Source organism: Chiloscyllium punctatum, chromosome 2 (assembly GCF_047496795.1).
Source record: "Chiloscyllium punctatum isolate Juve2018m chromosome 2, sChiPun1.3, whole genome shotgun sequence".
In the NCBI taxonomy this organism is placed as follows: domain Eukaryota; kingdom Metazoa; phylum Chordata; class Chondrichthyes; order Orectolobiformes; family Hemiscylliidae; genus Chiloscyllium; species Chiloscyllium punctatum.
The window spans coordinates 93,743,962-93,763,701 of NC_092740.1; the positions used below are offsets into that span (position 1 = coordinate 93,743,962).

At 39.1% G+C, this 19,740-nt stretch overlaps 1 protein-coding gene across 8 annotated transcripts in view; it reads right to left on the reverse strand.

The window, feature by feature from the left end:
• Positions 1-19,740, reverse strand: part of agtpbp1 (ATP/GTP binding carboxypeptidase 1) — a 338,830-nt gene that overhangs the window by 236,986 nt on the left and 82,104 nt on the right. For all 8 annotated transcript variants that reach the window (XM_072585860.1, XM_072585842.1, XM_072585823.1 and 5 more), the window contains one exon: positions 13,963-14,084. In XM_072585860.1, coding sequence (XP_072441961.1) covers positions 13,963-14,084 — 122 coding nt within the window. Of the gene's footprint in view, positions 1-13,962; positions 14,085-19,740 lie in introns of those variants that run through there.

Genomic DNA, 19,740 nt, shown 5'->3' on the forward strand with positions numbered 1-19,740 from the left:
TTCATTCCCACATTGTTGAAAAACATTGAAAAAGTTATAAATTATTTTTTGGAAACTACTAACTTATCAAGACCTGGTAATGTGTATTTGTCAAGGAAAGTTAACCTTGTATTACGTTGATTGAGCTTTAAGAAGAAACCATGTTTGATGTCATCTACATTAATTTTACAAAACTTGGCAAACTTCCATGTACAGATTGGTGAGAAACTAAGAGCCCTTTGGAATCAAGGGCAAGCTGTGTTCAAAATTAGATCTAAATTTGACTCAGTGGAAGAATGCAAAGGGGGATGGCTGATGGATGGTTTTTGTGCCTAGAAGGTATGTTTCCAGAAGGATTGCAGAGTTCAGTTGTCGGTTCCTTGTTTCTCCGGCAGAGATCAAATGATTTAACTTAGATGTCGGAGAGATTGATAAGTTTGCAGATGATGCAAGATTGATTCTGTGATTTTAGACAACCACCTGATGAAGGAGCGGTGCTCTGAAAGCTAGTGTGCTTCCAATTAAACCTGTTGGACTATAACCTGGTGTTGTGTGATTTTTAAACTTGATTCTGTGATTAGTGGTGAGGAAGAAAGCTGTACTGTAGATTTCCAGAATCTAACAGTAGACCAGTTAGGAGAACATAAGGATGAACACTGAAATTCAATCCAGCAATACGAGGTAATGAATTTGCTGAGGGCAAATAGGACAAAAGAATGTAAAGCAATTTGTAGAAAACTGGGGAGTGAACAAACAGAATAACCTTGAAAAGCATGTCCACAGATTCCTGAAGGTAGCAGGATTAATGAATTAAGGCAAAACAGTACTTTCCTTTGTTAGTCAAGACATAAAATAAAAGAGCGAGGAAGTTTGTTACAACTGTACATTACTAGTTATGGCACAGCTACAGTGTGGTGTGCAGTTCTGGGAACTGCATTGCAGGAAGGATACAACTGCAGGAGAGAGCATACAGAGGAGTTTATTAAACTATTGCCAGGAATGGAGAATCGTAGCAATGAGATAAGCCTGGCTGAGAGGCTGAGAAGAGATTTAGTTAAGGTGCATAAAATTAAGAAGAATCTATTTTCGTTAGCAAAGAGATTAATAACTAGGACAACAGATACAAATTAACTGACAGAAGGACTAAAGGAAAGTTGTGCAAAAAGAAAATTTAGAACATGGGGAGGTGGGGGAATCTTGAATTCAGTACTTGGTAGAGACAGAGACCATTGCTGCAGTAAAAGAAAAACTTGGAAAAGCAGGTGAAGCTTTGTAAGCTACAGGGCTACAGACCAGAACATGAAAAATATGGATGGACAGTTCTGTCTTAGCTGGTACAGACAGAATACAATGAATAGACTGCTTCAATTTGTAATATTTTTCCACATTTCTATGTTTCCAAACCCATGACAGCTACTGCCTAGAATAACATGGGCAGCAGGTGCACTGGAACCTCACCATCTGCAAGTTGCCCTCTAAGTCGCACACCACCTTGTCTTGGAAATATATCGCTGCTCCTTTGCTGAAACTAGGTCAAAGCTAGAATTCAGTCCATAATATCTCCAAAAGAACAGCAGAGGTTCAATAAATCTTCCAAGAGATATCAGGGATGGGCACTGTTCTTTACCTGAGACACCAGCATGTCATGAACGAATAAACAACAATATAGATAGATGATAACTAATCAGAGGGCAGAGCCAAAGTTAAACCCCTGAAGGAACAGAAGTAATCTCATGGGGGCAGAAACAGAAACCAATGTAGATGATTTGTTGGCTACCGTCAGATAAGAATGGATCTAGGCAAGTGACATCCTACCCAAGTAAATGAAGAATGCAGTGGTGTTGGAACAGGATAACATAATCAACTGTGTCAAAAGCTACAGAGAAGTCAACAAGAACAAGAAATAATAGTTTGTCACACACATAGCATGGGCGGGGCGGGGGGAGGCGTTTGCAATTGAAATTACATCTTATATGTAATTTTTATAATATTTCATGTTCTTCGGTTAAGTTCATTCAAAATTATTCCTGAGTCCAAAACTCCAGAGCATTGGTTTAAGATGAGAGGGCAAAGATTTAAAAGGGATCTAAGAGGCAACTTTTTCACAGAGCGGGGTAGTGTACATATAGAATGAGGTGCCAGAGGACGTGGTGGAAGCTGGTACGTTTACAACATTTAAAAGGCATCTGGATGGGTATATGAATAGGAAGGCCAAGTGCTGGCAAGTGGGACTAGATTAGGTTAGGATATCTGGTCGGCATGGACGAGTTGGACTGAAGGATCTGTTTCCGTGCTGTACATCTCTATGGCATGGATGAGTTGGCTCACAGGGTCTCTTCCCATATTATGTATCTCTATGACTCTAATTAGATATAAACCAAACCAAACTTCTGTTTTGCAAAGAAGAGTTTCTGAAATTCCCCTTTTTAAAAAAAGGAATTTCTGAAATTACTTTTTTTTGTCCATCCTTAATTGCCCAGAGGGCAGTTAAGGGTTAATAACATGGTAGCAGTGAGTGCTATTCCAGGCAGTGATGCCCAAATCCCTTGAATGAATAAAAAAGGTAATTTCAAAAATTATTTTATAAAAATGCATTGATCTGGTTTAGACCATTTATCATAATATCCTTTTACTAAAGACATACTTAGAGTCTCTGATCAGTTCTATAATTTCCTGAAAATCCTTTTGTAATTTAAGGAGATCTTCATTTTCTGCATCAGTAACACAGCTTCTATCTGAAGTTGTGCCTTGTAATGATAGTTGGAGCTGTACAGCATAGAAACAGACCTTTGATCCGATTGTGCCGACCAGATATCCTAAATTTAATCTAGCACAATTTGCCAGCATTCAGCCCATATCCTTCTAAACCCTACCTCCTCCTATGCTCGTCCAGATGCTTTTGTAAATGTTGTCATTTTACCTGCCTCCACCACTTCCTCTGGCAGTTCATTCCATACACATACCATCCTCTGCATGAAAATGATGCCGCTTACGTGGCTTTTAAATCTTTACCCTCTCGCCTTAAACCTATATGTCTTCTAGTTTTGGACTCCCCTCACCTGGGAAAGAGACCACGGCTGTTCACCCCATCCATGCCTCTCATGATTTTATAAACTTCTATAAAGGTCACCCAGAACTTCCAATGCTCCAGAGAAAATAGCCTCAACCTATTCAACCTCCCCCTATAGCTCCAACTCTGGTAACATCCTTGTAAATCTTTTCTGAACCTTTTCAAGTTTCACAACATCCTTCCTATAACAGGGAGACCAAAATTGAACACAGTATTGTAAAATCAATTCATAGCTAACTGAAGGGCTAAAAAACAACTTCTAAACAGTTTTGATTGCATTAAAGTATACAAATTAATTCAGAAGTTGCAATAATTCATTTAATTTTAATAACGAAAAATTTAACTGTGAAAGAGATATCAAAAGCCAAGTACTCTGTACTGTAACTGAGCAGTACCTATGAAATGTGTAGATATGGAACCCATATTCAGTTATCTCAACTGCATTAAGTGAGGTTTTGCAGCATTTACTCATGTGAATATACCCTGTATTCCCTGAACATATTTTAACTTCTAAATTTAAAATTCTGAAAATCTTCAGAACTAATTCAATAAAATTTCATGATTAACAGAGCAACTAAGAGAGATTTCAGACTTACCAGCACGGATCTGAGCCTGAGCATTCCATGAGACATCGGTGACAATACTTGTTATACATTTTAAAAACTGTAAATTTAAAACATGCCTCCTTTTGGAAACACAAGAACCAAACTTAACATTTAAGAATTATACATCTGCCCAATATTGACATGACTAATAAATGATCGTTTTGTGGTTTCTATATTTCAGATTAAAGTGACAACTTCTGATATTAGGAGTAGTACAGAATAGAAAGATCACGATTTCTAATTTGCCTTACTTGAGATGGTGATAGCTTAGCACTTGGATACCTGAAAGTTACCCGACACTTGTCAGTTAAACCTGAATAAAGTTACGACATGGGGTAGATTCTCCTGCTTAATTTAAAACCAGCAACACACAAAAACATTTATCCCGTGGAGTAATCTGCAAAAATCAAGTGGCCAAGAAATATCTAAAGTAAAAATTAACAACTGTTTTTCATAAAGTATAACAGGGAATAACTAACTAACTAACCACTACTTACAATTTCTTTCTCTGACCTATCTTTTACCTTCCCTTCTATAATACTAGCCCGATAAAACTCCCAATTAAGATTTACAAAACAACACTTCTTATCTCAAAACTAGGCAGCTGTAGGTTCTTGTATTTGGATCGTCCTGTGTCTTTTTTTCTCCTTGTTAGGAATTTCTGCATCACAGGTTACTGATCGAAAAGGTACTTTTAAGAGAGATGTTTCTTCAAGCAGTCTGGTGCAGGTTAGGCTTGGCAGTTCTCCTCTGAACTATTCAATTTTCCCCCGGTCTTATACCCCAGAGCATTGGATTGTGTCACTGGCTATTAAGATTGTCAATATACTCAATTTAAACTTGATTGCAAATTGGTAAATTTATTGGGGTATAATTTAAACTGATTGGCCGAAATGGAGTTTGTTTTTGTCTCCAGGCAACGAACTACTCTTGTTCAACCCAGCGTTACACATATTGTTGCCTAATTGAGAACACTTGGCGTTGGCTCCAGTAGTTCTGCTGCTTTTAACTCTCTTAAAGAACACCCACAACCTTCATAACACCTCCCCTTAAAAAAAAATGAACCATCATAATGAAAAGATGGCTTCATTTTTTTGTACCTTTTAAACACATTACTCTCACATACCAATAATGTTAATATAAGTTCACCTTAACTTTTTCCCATATACCTATACAACATTAAACAAAGACAAATCTCATCTAAACTCTATCAGTTAAAGCTGCAATAACGCATCTGTGATTACATTCTTCTGACCTGTAACGTATGATTTTTAAAGTTAAAATCTGTAACATAAGACTCCAACGAAATAGCCTCATATTCTTGTCTTTAAAACATTCTAAGAACGTAAGCGGATTATGGTCAGTGTCTCCAACAATTGTTCGTGACAGACACATTTAAATTCTCTAAGGCCAGTACCAAATTAAATAGTTCCTTTTTGATTGTGGAGTATTTCCTCTGGTGGATGTTGATATTCTTCGAAAAGTAACCAACCGGCAGTTCAAACCCATCCTTATTTTCCAAGAGTAGTTCAGCTCCAACTCCAATGTCACGAGCATCGATTGTACCTTTAACAGGTTTTGAAATGTTTGGTGTAGCTAAAACTGGTTTGGTGGTTAATATCGATTTCAAATAGTCGAATGTTTCCTGGCATGGTTCTGTCCACTGAAACTTTGTGGTCTTCTTCAGCAAATCGGTTAACGGTGCCACTACACTGCTGAAGTTTGGAACAAACTTCTGGTGGAATCTGCCGAGTCCTCAGAATTGAAGCACCCTTTCTTTGAGGTTGGTTGTGGAAATTCTTCGATGGCCTTCATCTTTGCGTTCCATGGGGTCAAGCTTCCGTATTATGCCCCAAGAACGTCACCTCTGCTTTCGTAAATTCAGTTTTATTTAAGTTTATCACCAGTTTTGCTTCTCATAGTCATTCAAAGAGCTCTGCCAACTGTACCATGTGATCTTTCCAGGACTTAGTCAAGATCACTACATCGTCCAAATAGACTGCACTGTTTGTTAACCAGCTACAACTCTGTTCATAAGTCTTTGGAATGTGGCGGGTGCGTTCTTCATTCCAAAGGGCATCACTTTAAACTGATAAAGCCCATTTGGAGTTACAAATGCAGAAATTTCTTTCACAGTCTCTGATAAAGGTATCTGCCAGTAACCACGCATTAAGTCCAACTTGGTGATGTAACTGGCTTGTCCAACTTTCTCGATACAGTCCTCCGATCTAGCAATTGGATACGAGTCCGATTTTGTAACAGCGATGACTTTCCGAAAATTCATAAGAATCGTCGAGTCCCGTACGGTTTGGGAATTAAGATGATCAGCGAATTCGATTCGCTCTGGCTTGGTTCGATGATGTCCTCATCGAGCATGACTTCCACCACCATCTGGACTTGTGTGGCTTTAAGAGGATTACACAGATAGGGGTTTTGTTTTATCGGAGCAGTATTCCCTATGTCTACTTCATGTACAATAGCATTAGTTCTCCCGATCTGATCCATACATATGTCTTTGTATTGTAATAACAAATCTTTCAAGTCTGTTCTATGCTCCTGAGACAGATAGCTTACTAATCTATTCCACTCCTCAAGGACTTCTTCATTTTTAAATCTATTTTGAGGCACCTCAAAATCTATATCATCTGGATTTGATTCCTCACTCTGCGTGGCAGTAACTAACACCTGTTTCTCCAGTTCTTTCTCTCTAGTGTAATACAGTTTCAGCATGTTCACATGACATACCCAATACCATTTTTTTCCTATCTGACGTCTTTACCACATAGTTCAGCTGACTCAACGTTTTCTCAATTTGATAGGGATTACTAAACCTGGCTTTGAAAAGATCTCCTATCATTGGTAATGGTACTAACATGTTATCCCCTCGGGAAAACGTCAGAGTCTTAAAGAGTTTTTATCTGCCACCTGCTTCATTCTACACCGTGCCCTCTTTAGGTGCTGTTTAGCTAACTCATCCACTCGATTTAATCTCTCCCTCATCTCCGATACATAATCTAATCATGAGGTCTCCGACTTTGGTTCTGTCAATTTTTCTTCAATTAATTTTAAAAAGGGCCTCTCACTTCATGACCATGAATATTAACTCAAAGACAGTAAACTGAGGAGATTCGTTTGGGACATCTTTATTGGCATACCTTTATCCCAATTATTCGGGTAATCCTGACAGTATGCTCTCAACATGGTCTTCAAGGTCTGATGCCTCCTTTCTAAAGCTCCCTGAGATTCAGGATGATACACACTGGAATTCAAGTGCTGTTTACTTAAGATGTTTTAGCCCCCTTAAACAGCCTAGCAGGAAAATTTGACCCTTGGTCCAGCTGAATCTCTCTGGGTAGTCCATACCACGTGAAGAAAGCTACTAACTCTTCTACCACTCTTTTTGCCTTGATACTCCATTAATGGAATTGCCTCTGGAAATCTGGTAGCCACATCCATTATGGTTAACAAGTACTGGCTCCCGTTTTTAGTTCTCGGGAAGGGACCTACACAATTAATTATAACCCACATGAAAGGTACTTCAAATGCAAGAATTGGCAACAAAGGTGCTGGTTTTTCTTACCATCTGTGGCTTACATACCATTTGACATGTATGACACGTACGGCAAAAGTTAACTACAACTTTGTGCATTCCAGCCAATAAAAATGTTTTCGTACCTTAGCCTGAGTCCTTCGTACCCCTAGGTGACCTCCTACAGGTAGTTCATGTGCTACCCATAACACTTCCTGTCTGTATGCTACCGGCAACACAATCTGGTGCACTTCAGCCCATTTCTCCTCTGCACTAACCTACTGTGGTCTCCATTTCCATTTTAAGATTCTATCTTTTAGATAATAACCCTCCGAAATATTCTCTGCCTCCTTTTCAGAGTACACATCCATATATATATCTTTTATCGTCTTGTCTTGCTGTTGCAAGTCCTTTAGCCTTTCAGGACTAAACACTTCTGTCTGACCGTCTGCCTGTTCAGGTTTTTCCTGCACCATTACATCAAACAGGGTATGTGCTAACTGAACCTCAACTTCTTCATTTTTCTCTTTAGTTGTCACTTTGTGCTGTGATTTATGATAGTGGGATCTGGTTACCACATCATCTGGGAAAATACCAGGATATTTCTGTTTTAACTCCTCAGTTTCTGGTTTTCCATGGGCTTTTCCACAAGGGGTGTCACTTCCACCTTGGATCCTACCAAATCATTCCAAAGAACAAACTGAATTCCTGGAACTGACCCTCTGTCAATCACTCCCACTGTAACTTCCCCATTCTTAAGTTGGCATTCCAACCTAATCTTACGTAGGGGAATGCTAAATTTCTGTCCATCTATCCCACAAATTACCATACTCTTGGGTAACAGATCAGAAAGAGTGCATATTCACTCATCCCTTACGATCAGCGACTGGTTATATCCTGTATCTCTCAAAATTATAACTTCTTGTCCTTCTCTCACTGTTCTTTCTGAGTAAACTTTATCCACTGAGGTGAATTCTTTGTGGAAATCAGGTACTAACTCCATGCCCAGCCTCTGCCTAGGCTGTGCACTCTCATGTAGCTCATCGGCTGTTCTTGGGGCCTCTTTTACTACCTTTACTAATACCACCAGCTTAGCTTCTTTTACCACATCTTTTCCCAGTGCCTTTCTTTAAATGACCAGCACTGTGACTTTACATGTCCTATTTTACCACAGTGGAAACACCTGAAGCCTTTCACCTCCTTTGCACCATCTTGGGCTTCTTTTTTATCCTGTGGTAAATTCCAATTAGTGCTCTCTACTCTGAGTTTCGTAGTGCAAGTCCTCCCTTTCTCCCAATTTCTATCCCTCACAGGACAAAATTGTGGCCAGAAGTTTGTCTTATGCACCAGCATGTACTCATCTAGTACATGCTGGTGCATAAGACAAGCTGCCCTTCTCACTTGTTGAACTTTCTGTTCTTCCACGTGAATTCTCTGGAAGTGAGTTTTTAAACGCCTCCAGCAGATTAATCTCTCTTAGAGCCGCAACTGTCCTATCGATTTCAAAGCATACACCCATCAATTAAAGTGACTATGTTTAACTCTTTCAAACTCAACATAATTCTAACCTGGTTCCTTCTTTGTGTTCCTGAACTGCTGTCTGTATCTTTTGGTACCAATTCAGAAGCACTTAAAGTAGCCCGTTTAACCTCTTCATAGTCTCTTGACACCTTATCTGACAATGACCTCATCTGGCAAATAACTCACTAGCTCTGCCTACCAATTTAGTCTGAACTAGCATTACCCATAAATCCATCTGCCAATTTTTCAAATGAAATAAAGAAGGCTTCAACATCTTTCTCATCAAAATGTGGCAGAGTTTTGACATACTTATTACTACCTTCTCTTTCACTCTCCATCCTGTTAACTTGACTTTGCTGTCTAAGTTGCAACTTCAAGTTCAAATTCTCTCTCTCTTTCTCTCTGTTCCTCTCTCCCTTTCTTCTCTCTCTTTGCTCAGCCAAGAACCTTCTCTCTCTTTTTCCTCAATAGTAATTTAAGTTTTTCTATCTCTACTGCACTTGCCTGTTTCTCTAACACACCTAAGTGTTTGACTAACCCCTTTACAATTTCAGCTTTACTTTTGTCCTTGATTAAACCCAAATCTAACGTTTTTGCTAATTCTAAACATTTGGCCCTTTTCTTTGCTTCTAAACTTTCTTGGCAAATTTGAGAATCATCTTCAAATCCCAGAACCTCTTTAGAATTTTAAGAGCCAGTTTTCTCTCGCTTAATTTAATCAACTGCAAGTCACCAAAATTAAACAAATTGTCTCACCTGCAGTTTATTTCAAGATCTAGGACACTAAACTGCAAGTGTTTAGATCTGCTGGGATTTTTTGTACTCCCAAATCTATTCAAATCTGTCTAAACCAGGTCAAATCACGGACCCAAGTCCCCAAACTGTTAGGACACAGGGTAAACTCTCCTGCTTAAAACCAGCAACACAGAAAAGCATTTATCCCTTGCAGTCATCTGTAAAAATCAAGTAGCCAAGAACTATTTAAAGTAAAAATTAATAACTGTATTTCTTAAACTATAACAGAGAATAACTAACTAACCACTACTTACAATTTCTTTCTCTAACCCATCTTTTCCCTTCCCTTTTATAATACCAGTCTGATAAAACTCCCAATTAATATTTACAAACCAACACTTCTCATCTCAAAACCAGGCAGCTGTCGGTTCCTAACTTTGGATCTTCCTGCGTCTTCTTTTCTCCTTGTTAGGAATTTCTGCATCACAGGTTATTGATCGAAAAGGTACTTTTTACAGAGTTGTTTTTTCAAGCAGTCTGGTACATGTTGAGCTTGGCAGTTCTCCTCTCAACTGTTCAATTTTCCCCCAGTCTTATACCCCAGAGCATCAGATTGTATCATTGGCTTTTAAGATAGTCAATATACTCAATTCAAACTTGATTGGAAATTGGTATTTTTAATCGGGGTACAATTTAAACTGATTGGCCAAATTTGAAATGGTTTTTGTCTCCAGGCACCGAACTACTCAAGTTGTTCAACCCAGTGTTACATACATTGTTGCCTTACTGAGAACACTTGGTGCTGTGCCTGGTAGCTGCTTTTAAAGGTACACTCACATCTTCATAACAATACTACCTGGACTCAGCTGAAAAATAGCATGTGTTATTTCATTTTGGAGTTCTGAACAATATTAAATACTATGGAACTGCTAGATAACAAGCCTAATTAAGAAATAGGAGAAGGCATATGGCATGTTAGGCCTGAAGTTTGATCTCAACTCTATATCTTTTGATTTCATTCGATTCTAAGAATCAATCACACCTTGAACACACTCATTGACCAAGCATCCACAGATCTCTGGATTATTATACACCTAACCTTATAATGATCATTGACAAAATACATGCCAACAATTTGGAGTTTGTCACTAGAAACAAATGTAAAGTTTGACACTAAAGCTGGAGGCACTGTCAATTACTCGAATGTCCTCAAACACCTGTACTCCATTAATTTTCTTGCCATTTTTTCATTGAGCCACTTGGCCAAACTTATTCCTCCCTTTCCCTTTGCTCCATGCTTAATACTTCACCAATCCTATTCACCTACTATTACCCCAAGAAATTGAGTAGTCAGAGGCTCTTCATAGACAAACTGTTTCACTTCTCCGCTCCCATCTATATTTGTTTCTCAAAAAAGATTTGATTGCTTCCAAAATTCAATTTACTAAATAGCAAACTAAACTGATGAAAGATTGCCTATTGAGCCTAACCTTCTATGAATACAAATGCTGGAAATGAAAACATCCTACGTTCAGCACCTTGTGTGTTACAGTGGCAATCTCTTTAGCTTTGGGCCATGAGGCCTGAGTCCAAGTGCCACTTGCTCCAGGAATATGTCAAAACAAATTTTTTAAAAATCGCACAAATCCACCATTTCCCCAAATAGAAGGACAAAGGCAGCATGTGCACAGGAACACCATCACTAACAAGTTATCTTCCAAGCAACACACCATCCTGACTTGGACATAAACTTGCTAGGTTTAAATCGTGAAACTCCCCGACAGTACTGTGTTAGTATCTACACCCAAAGACGCAGTGATTTAAGGCAGCTATATTCTCTAGGGCATTTTTTAAAAAATTCATTTGTGGGATGTGGACATTTCTGGTCATTATTGCCTGTCTCTAGTCACCATTGAGAAGGTGGTGGTGTGCTGCAGTCCATCTGCTGTAGGTTGACCCATTTTGCCATTAGGGAGGGAATTCCAGGATTTTGACCCATTATAGCTGGCAATAAATGTTGGTACAGCCAGTGATACCCATATCCCATGAAAGAATACAAAGAGACAAAGTAGCATCTAGATTTTTTAACACTCAACAACATTTAAATGGCATAAAAACTTGGATTCAAAATTCAACAGACATTTGTGAGACTCCTCTTTCCGCTACAAGGAGTGCAAACAATACTTTCCAGATCGGAGCTGAATTTCCCTGGTTTCATTCACTTTTCAACTTAACATAGTTAGATTTACAGGATACAAAACAAAGCCCTACAGGCATTTAGTCAGTATACTATAATTCTTCATTCAACCCCTTGTAAAGAAGAAAGGACATACGTACAGACTATTTTTGAGAATAGTATAGAACTCTTAAAGAATAAATTGGCACAGTATTAATTTCCGATCTTCAAACAAAAAAACCACAGTAGCCCGTACTGACGCAAAACAAAGGTTACAACAAAAGGTACATGTACACGGGTTCCAAAATTGATAGCAGGGAATCTTCTGGTACCTTGTATAGAAATAAAAGGTACAAAAGTGTTTAGTAAAGGTCAGAAGTCAGACAACACCAGGTTATAGTCTAACAGATTATTTTAAATCACAAGCTTTCAGAGCATAGCTCCTTCATCGGGTGAATGCTGGCAAATGATCTTCAGTATGAGGTAAACTAAAAAGTAAACTCAAGCCAAAATAATGGAAAAAGGTTAGCTGACTACTATAACATTTTGGGTACCTGCTCTGTATTTGTTGCGTAGAAGGATGAAGTAAGTGACTGAAAAAGGGTAAACAACCAGCCCATTGAAATAAAACGTATGAACGAGTACTTGGAGACAGAAGGCAGTCCTTGTCAGGAACGATTTGGAGATGTCAGTGTTGGACTGGGGTGTACAAAGTTAAAAATCACAACACCAGGTTATAGTCCAACAGGTTTAACTGGAAGCACTAGCTTTTGGAGTGCCACTTCTTCCTCAGGTGCCTGATGAAGGAGCAGCGCTCCGAAAGCTAGTGCTTCCAATTAAACCTGTTGGACTATTACCTGGTGTTGTGTGATTTTTAACCTTGTCAGGAACAGCCACCTTCTTCAGAGAGAACAAGACCAGCAAAGATGGAAGAACATCACATTCCCTGGTACAGTGTGGAATGCTGCTATCATTGTATCATCTGTTTTCTTTATATAGTGAAATTTTTGTTGTGTGGAACTCACTGGGAACAGCTGGCAAATAAAAAAATGGCAGTAGTCAGAGATTTATTGCAACAACAACAGTAGGAAATGTGGAAAAAAATGTGCACAAAATTATGTGGGAATTCTTCTGAATTTCATAAAAAAGAACTGGTGTTTGTAGACAACAAAGACACGTCATATAAAGTGTAGTAGAGGAAGGAACAACTAAATTGCCATTAATAGCAAGGAAAACAATAGGTGGCATAAAAACAAATATTGCTCTACACTTGTCACGTTGAGTTCCTTTTAACAATTCAGGCATTATTGCCTGAAGAAATCCAACGTAGTACAAATCAGGAAAAGATAAATTCATAGCTTTAAAACTGGACTATCACCCTTAATGATGCCTCCAGAGCTGTCAAAAACTTTAAAGTGCAGATGATTTGAGACCATTGGAGGGGGAACTCAGGGATCCCATTTGGTGCAGCATTCCAGTTGCTATTGTGCCAGATAACACAAATGTTATTGGAACTATTGAAAAGTCATTTAAATTTAAATAATTCATATATAACCATAATAACAGAGGCAACATTCTGGAGACAGGAAGGACATGCAGACATGACAAATACAGCCTATTATGCAATTGTTAATTCATTAGTTTTTTTATAAAGTTTGTTTATTTTGGCAATCTGAGTGAAGATTTCTGTGAAAAACTACAACAAAAAAAAGCCAATGGTCTGTCACCACTTACAAAGTATTGGAAAATCTTTAAACCCATCCTTGACTATTGCAAATACTCATCAGGAACCTTAAATTGAAAATATTGTGCCCTTATATGAAGGATAACACACATTGATTAAGTCTATTTTGTTTTGTTATTTCTGTATACTTATTGACCTTAGTACTTATTACAGGACATTAAATTATTTAATTGATAAAAGGAAGACAGTTCAGTTAAACTTAAAGAGGCCTGGTGCTCAGAACAGCCAGTTATAATTACAAACATGTAAATGAGGTTAAACACTTACCTCATTGTATACCTCAAAATTAGATTCCCTTGAGGATTCACTGAAAACATTACCAGAGTGGCTGGATAGTGGAAATATTTCCTAACTACACCCAAAAATTACCACCTTTCTGTGCAATGCCAAACTAGAAACTCAAAAAGGTAACACAAAGTAAAGACATTTGCTATTAAGTGACTAAGATCAGCTTTCTTCCACATTTCCTCATCTACAGAGTAATTGTGATGGATGTGCCTGCTTTTCATTAAGGTAAACGAAAACAAAAACATTAAAGATAAATTAAACATAGGTTAAGCTTGACCAACCATTAAAACAAATATAAAGACCTTACAAAATTACCTTGAGTCTGAACCAAATGAAGAAGCTTGGCAGTGATGTGACGGCCATTTTCCACATCTTGCAAGGTCAATTCCAAGTTGATCTTCTCCAGCTGGCCAAGGAGACCAAGGATACGGGTGTTCCTGAGAATAATGCAAAATACTTAATTGAAAATTACCAAAAATACACTGCATTCTACAGGCCTCAAAATTCATTCAGATAGCTGAAATTCTATCTCCTTCACATTAAGAAACCTAAAAATCAGCACAAACACAAATAATGGGCCCTACTTTATTTATGCAAAACATTCAATTTTGAATGGATTAAAATCAGGTCTAACAATACATTTCAAATGATGATTGAAAATATTTACAATTTTAGAATGCTGCATTGTTTAGTTGCTACTAGGAGATTTTAAAAATATATATATGCTTTTGAATTTAGCTTGCAGTTTTCAGTAGCAGACTTCACGTGCAAAGCACCAAGGAGTCTCTTTCATAAGGACTAAGAGCAACAGTAGGCAATTCAGTGCCTCAAGCCTGCTCAGTCATATGATACAATCATGGCTAATCTCACCTTGGCCTCAACTCCACTTTCCTGCCTACTCTCCATCATGCTTCAACCCATAACTAATTAAAAATCTGTCTATCTGCTCCTTAAATTTACTCAACTTCCCAATATCCACCACATTCTGTGGTAGTGAATTGCTCAGATTTACAAGCCTTTGAGACAAATAATTTCTCATCACTGCTTTAAATCCCTGATCCTCTTGCTCTGACCTCTTTTTCAAGATTGCCCACAGGAGGAAACATCCTCTCTATGTCTCTTCTGTCAATCCCCTTTACCATCTTATATATCTCAATTAGATTTGCATTCATTCCACTAACCTCTGGAGAGTATAGATTGCTCAATCTCTCACCATAACACAACCAAGGATCTCTCAACTTCATCCCTCTTCAAGCAAAATTGGACACAATACTCCAGTGCGGTCTCACTCCAACCTTGTACAGTTGAAGCAACACTTCCCTGCTTTTATATACTATGCTTTCAGCTGTAAGCACCAAAATTCCATTTACCTTCCTTATTACTTACTTTACCTGCAGATTAGTTTTCTGCAATTCATGTAAAGGACATCCAGATCCCTCTGCACTGAAGTACTCTGAAGTTTCTCTTTACTTCATAACAAGCTGCCTTTCTATTCCTCCAACCAAAATGGATAATCTCACACTTTCCACATTAAACTTGACCTGCTAAATTTTGGCCCATTCACCTAACCTGTCCACATCCATTTGTAAATTTCTTATTTCTTGACTGCAACTTCCTTTCCCACTTACTTTCGGGTCATCTGCAAATTTGGCTACAGTACCTTCTATCTCTGTATCCAAGTCAATACTAGAAATTGTAAATACTTGGAGTTTGAGGACTGAACCCTGTTGAATTCCATTAGTTACATCTTGCCAACCACAATGGCCCAACACTGATTTCTGTTGGTTAGCCAATCCTCTATCCAAGTTAATAAATTATCCCTAATCTCATGTAATCTTACTTTGTGTATTAACCTTTTGTGTGGCACCTTATAAAAGCCTTCTGGAAATCCTGATATATTATACCTAGAGAATCCTCATTATCCATATTGCTTATTACGTCTTCAAAGAAGTCTAGGAGATTTGTCAAACATGATTTACCCCTCATAAAACCATGCTGACTCCAATGTGTTGTATTTTGACTTTCCAAATGTCCTGTTATTACTTCCTTAACAACAACTTCTAACAGTTTCTCAATGACATACGTTAAACTAACAGGTCTGTAGATTTCTATTTTCTACATCTTGCCTTTTTTTCAATAAGGGTGTTATATGCGCATTTTTCCAATTCACTGGAACCTTTCCCACATCCAGGGATGGTTCTACTATCTCTGTTGCCACTTCCTTTAAGACCCTAGGATGTTGGCCATCAGACCATGGGGACTCGTCTGTCTTCATACCATGGCAACAAATTCAGAACCTCTTAGACGTTCATGCTTACAAAACACTATTTATTTGCAATTTTACTGTACATCTCATCATGTCCAGGGCTCTCATCCTCCATTATCCGACAGTATTGTTGTTATCCAATTACACAGGAATCATTAACTGGTTGTTTCCTAAAACAAACATAACTAAGCAGGAGTAATCCAAGTATTGTATTTCTAAAAAATAGCAAACACCAATGGAAATTAAAGCCACAAATCTGCTGTGACATCATAAAAGGGACAGTTACATCACAAAGCACCTTCAGCTGTTTATTTTGGGTTATAAGAAAATAATAATTTCAGTTTATAGTTTGGTTCCTTAAGTCTGCAGCATATAGAAAAAAAGTTCATGAGCAGCAATCATCTACGAGGCTGATGTGGTAATATATCAGAAATTCCCTTGAATCATTTCAAAACATTTTAGAGGTGATACAAAAGTTACTTGATGGATTAAATAAACTAGGGAAAATCATTGGATGGGATTAGCCTACTGAATATTTTCTTCCTCTATGCTGCCTCAGCGCCAAAGACCCGGGTTCAATTCCTGCCTCAGGCGACTCTGTGTGGAGTTTGCACATTCTCCCAGTGTCTGCTTGGGTTTCCTCCGGGTGCTCCGGTTTCCTCCCACAATCCAAAAAAATGTGCAGGTTAGGTGAATTGGCCATGCTAAATTGCCCATAGTCTTAGGTGAAGGGGTAAATGTAGGTGAATGGGTCTGGGTGGGTTACGCTTCGGCAGGTCGGTGTGGACTTGTTGGGCCGAAGGGCCTGTTTCCACACTGTAAGTAATCTTATCTAATCTAATCTAATCATCATACGATGCTCTGTTCATGTGAAATTGTCCATGTGGCTCACAAGTAATTTTTGTCATGATCCATATAAATCTGACTTTTAAAAAAATTATTAGAACACAAAAACATAACAAGTAGGATCTGTACTGGGCCATTTTGTTCTTCAAGACTCCTGGTCATTCAGCAAGATGACAGCAAGGTTTTTTCCTCCATAACTCCATCTTGATGCTGCAATTCCCCTAGCACAAAAACTACTGGCCCCTCTCATGCAAATTGCTCTCATCAGCAATCACTTACTAACAAATATGATTGTCCACTTGGGAAATTCAGTTTCATTGATCACAGGTTCTGTGCACCTTTGCTCAATAACCTGATCCTAAGAGCTGCAACTCCAACCACACACGTGGCAGCTGTTTCTGAGAGCGAAAGGTGGACCTGGGCTTTGATTCTAGATTCAAAGATTGCAGATAGACGAGCCTGCTGGATGCAGTTTCCCAGCCAGGTCAGTAATAGAAGACTATTTTTAGGGCACATTTTCTGAACCTTCTTTCTCATGCTGGGTGAGCAAAGTGGATCCTGAAGAGGGCTGTTCAGTCATGAAGAAAAGTGCCAAAATACTCTCCTGTTCATCTTCCAACAATGAAACACTGTCAAACTGCAATGCTGACGAGCCATTCCAGAGCTAGGGTCTGGGCAATTTGCAATGGGCAATAAATCCTGTCCTAGTCAGTGACACAGATACACAAAGGAAGAAAGAAGATCACTCACCCAGGCCCAGGAGGTTTGCTAGTTTTTGCTTAAGGTATTTAGGGAAGAAACATTCACTGATGGCTCACCTGAATCACTCCCAATCCCCACACACACACTCACCACTACTCCAATGGCCAGAACCTTGCCCCCACTCACTCGTGAACCATTCAGCAGCAAAGAAGAGAAATTTCCTCGATGTGGAGGAACAATGTCTTGCAAACTTGTCCAGAGATACTTGACATTTTTTTTGTAAGGGTCATCAGGCCACCAAGGAGCTATTGTGGACCACGCTGTAACCGATGGATAACCTGTTGGACAAGCTATTGTTTTAAATTAATTCTGTGATAAATAATCCATAGCAATGCTTTCTGATGTTCGTTTTTTTCTTAAATTTATCCAAAATTGTATGTATTTTATTTTCTGAGCTGTGGCCCTTACCCTTCATTATTTTGATTCCATCTTGCATTTCAATGCATTTCCTCCTTTTTCATTTAGTCTATTTCTTCTAAAAGTTAAGTATCCTGGAATATTTAATTCACAAAGAAATAATTCCACAGACGCCAGTATCCAGTCACCAAGTCACCCTTTATTTGCATGTGGAGAGCCCTTGTCACTGGTCCAACTTCCTCAGAGCAAACAGGATGTCTGACACTCCTGTTCTTTTCTTTGTCTAAGACATACCTGACTCCAACGGTGAATAGAGTCCCTGATATTGCTGTTTTTTTTAAATAAAGTCCCCCACACTACCACTGTACCAAAAGGGGACCCGGCAGTAGTGCTTATAATTTCCTCAAATCACCTACAGCTGTGTGTATGTTTGTACAGTGCCACAGTAAACACAATAATCATTATGCAAAGATTTTACTTCCCACCACCATGAAAATGTCCATGTGGCAACTGAAACATCAGATAGCAAAGCTTGATAAGGGCAATGTTTAAGTCAGAAAGTGAAATTGGGGGTTGTAGGGAGAGGAGGAGGAGACTAATAAAAATAGAGTTGGGACAGGACATGATTGGTCTTATCCGTCAGCGAGGGCACCCTGATCAGGGCTGAAAAACTGGTTCATTGAGGGAACACCTATTAAACGAGGTCCACCTGGCTGACCTTGATACAATCACTACATCCGTCCACCTGAGTTTGAGGACAAAAGTCAGTTGTTTTTCCTGTCCTCCTCCTGGGCCATTTTAGCATGGGGTCAGGTTCCTCCAACTCCACCTCTGACACGGAGGGGGGGCATGTAACACATAGTATCTTGCCTCTTGCACCCAGAGCGTCTCTGAAGAAATTCATTCACTTCTTCACGCGGCAAAGATGTCAACTTGATGACATTCAGCACGTCCATCTCAAACTTGGAAATATCTACAAAGCTGATCAGGGAGGAGGAATCCACGGGTTCTAGAACAGTCAAAAAGGCTGTCGAGGAGCTGGGCACATTTCGCTTCTGCACCACTTGAGAGTTTGCAGCATTCATATGGTCCACATGCTTGTTCAGGAATGTCGCACCTACCTGAACTTTAAACCTGGATCTGACTTTACGTCAACTATGTCTGTCTCTTATCTATGCAGGGCCACTCTCTTGGTCCCGACAAGAAACCTCATCCCCTGAAGTAAACTGTCTCTTTCGCTTCGCGGAGTCTTGTGTCTGCATTGGTGTTCCTGATACGGTTTCACCCTAATATGCCATCCTCTATTGGGATCTTGTCTCTCACAGTCCAAAGAGTCCAAAATTCTGATTGTGACAGGACTTCGGTTTGCTCCATCACAACCAACTTTTGCCAAAACCAGATCTTTCTGCGTCCAAAGTCTGACATTGTCAGCTGGAAATGAAAAGTGAAAATCATTACGGATTCTTCCAGTGGCAGGACCACCAGCAGTGATTCTGCGAGAAGGAGGAGGCTGAATGCATCAGCATTTGCTACTAGGCCTCCCAGACCATAAGACAAAAGGAACAGAAACTGGCCATTCAGCCCATTGAGTGTGCTGCCATTCAAGCACAGCTGATACCACTTTCTCCCTGTAACCCTTGATCCCCTTGAAACTCAAGAACCTATTTATCTCATTCTTAAGTATACTCAATGACCTGGCCTCCACAGCATTCTGTGGCAATGAATTCCATAGATTCACCACTCTCTGGCTGAAGACATTGTGGTCCCAATATAGCCTTGCGGAACACCACTTGTCAGCAGCTGCCATCCTGAGAAGCACCCTTTTGTCCTCACTCTATTTTTCTGTCAGACAGCAAAGCTTC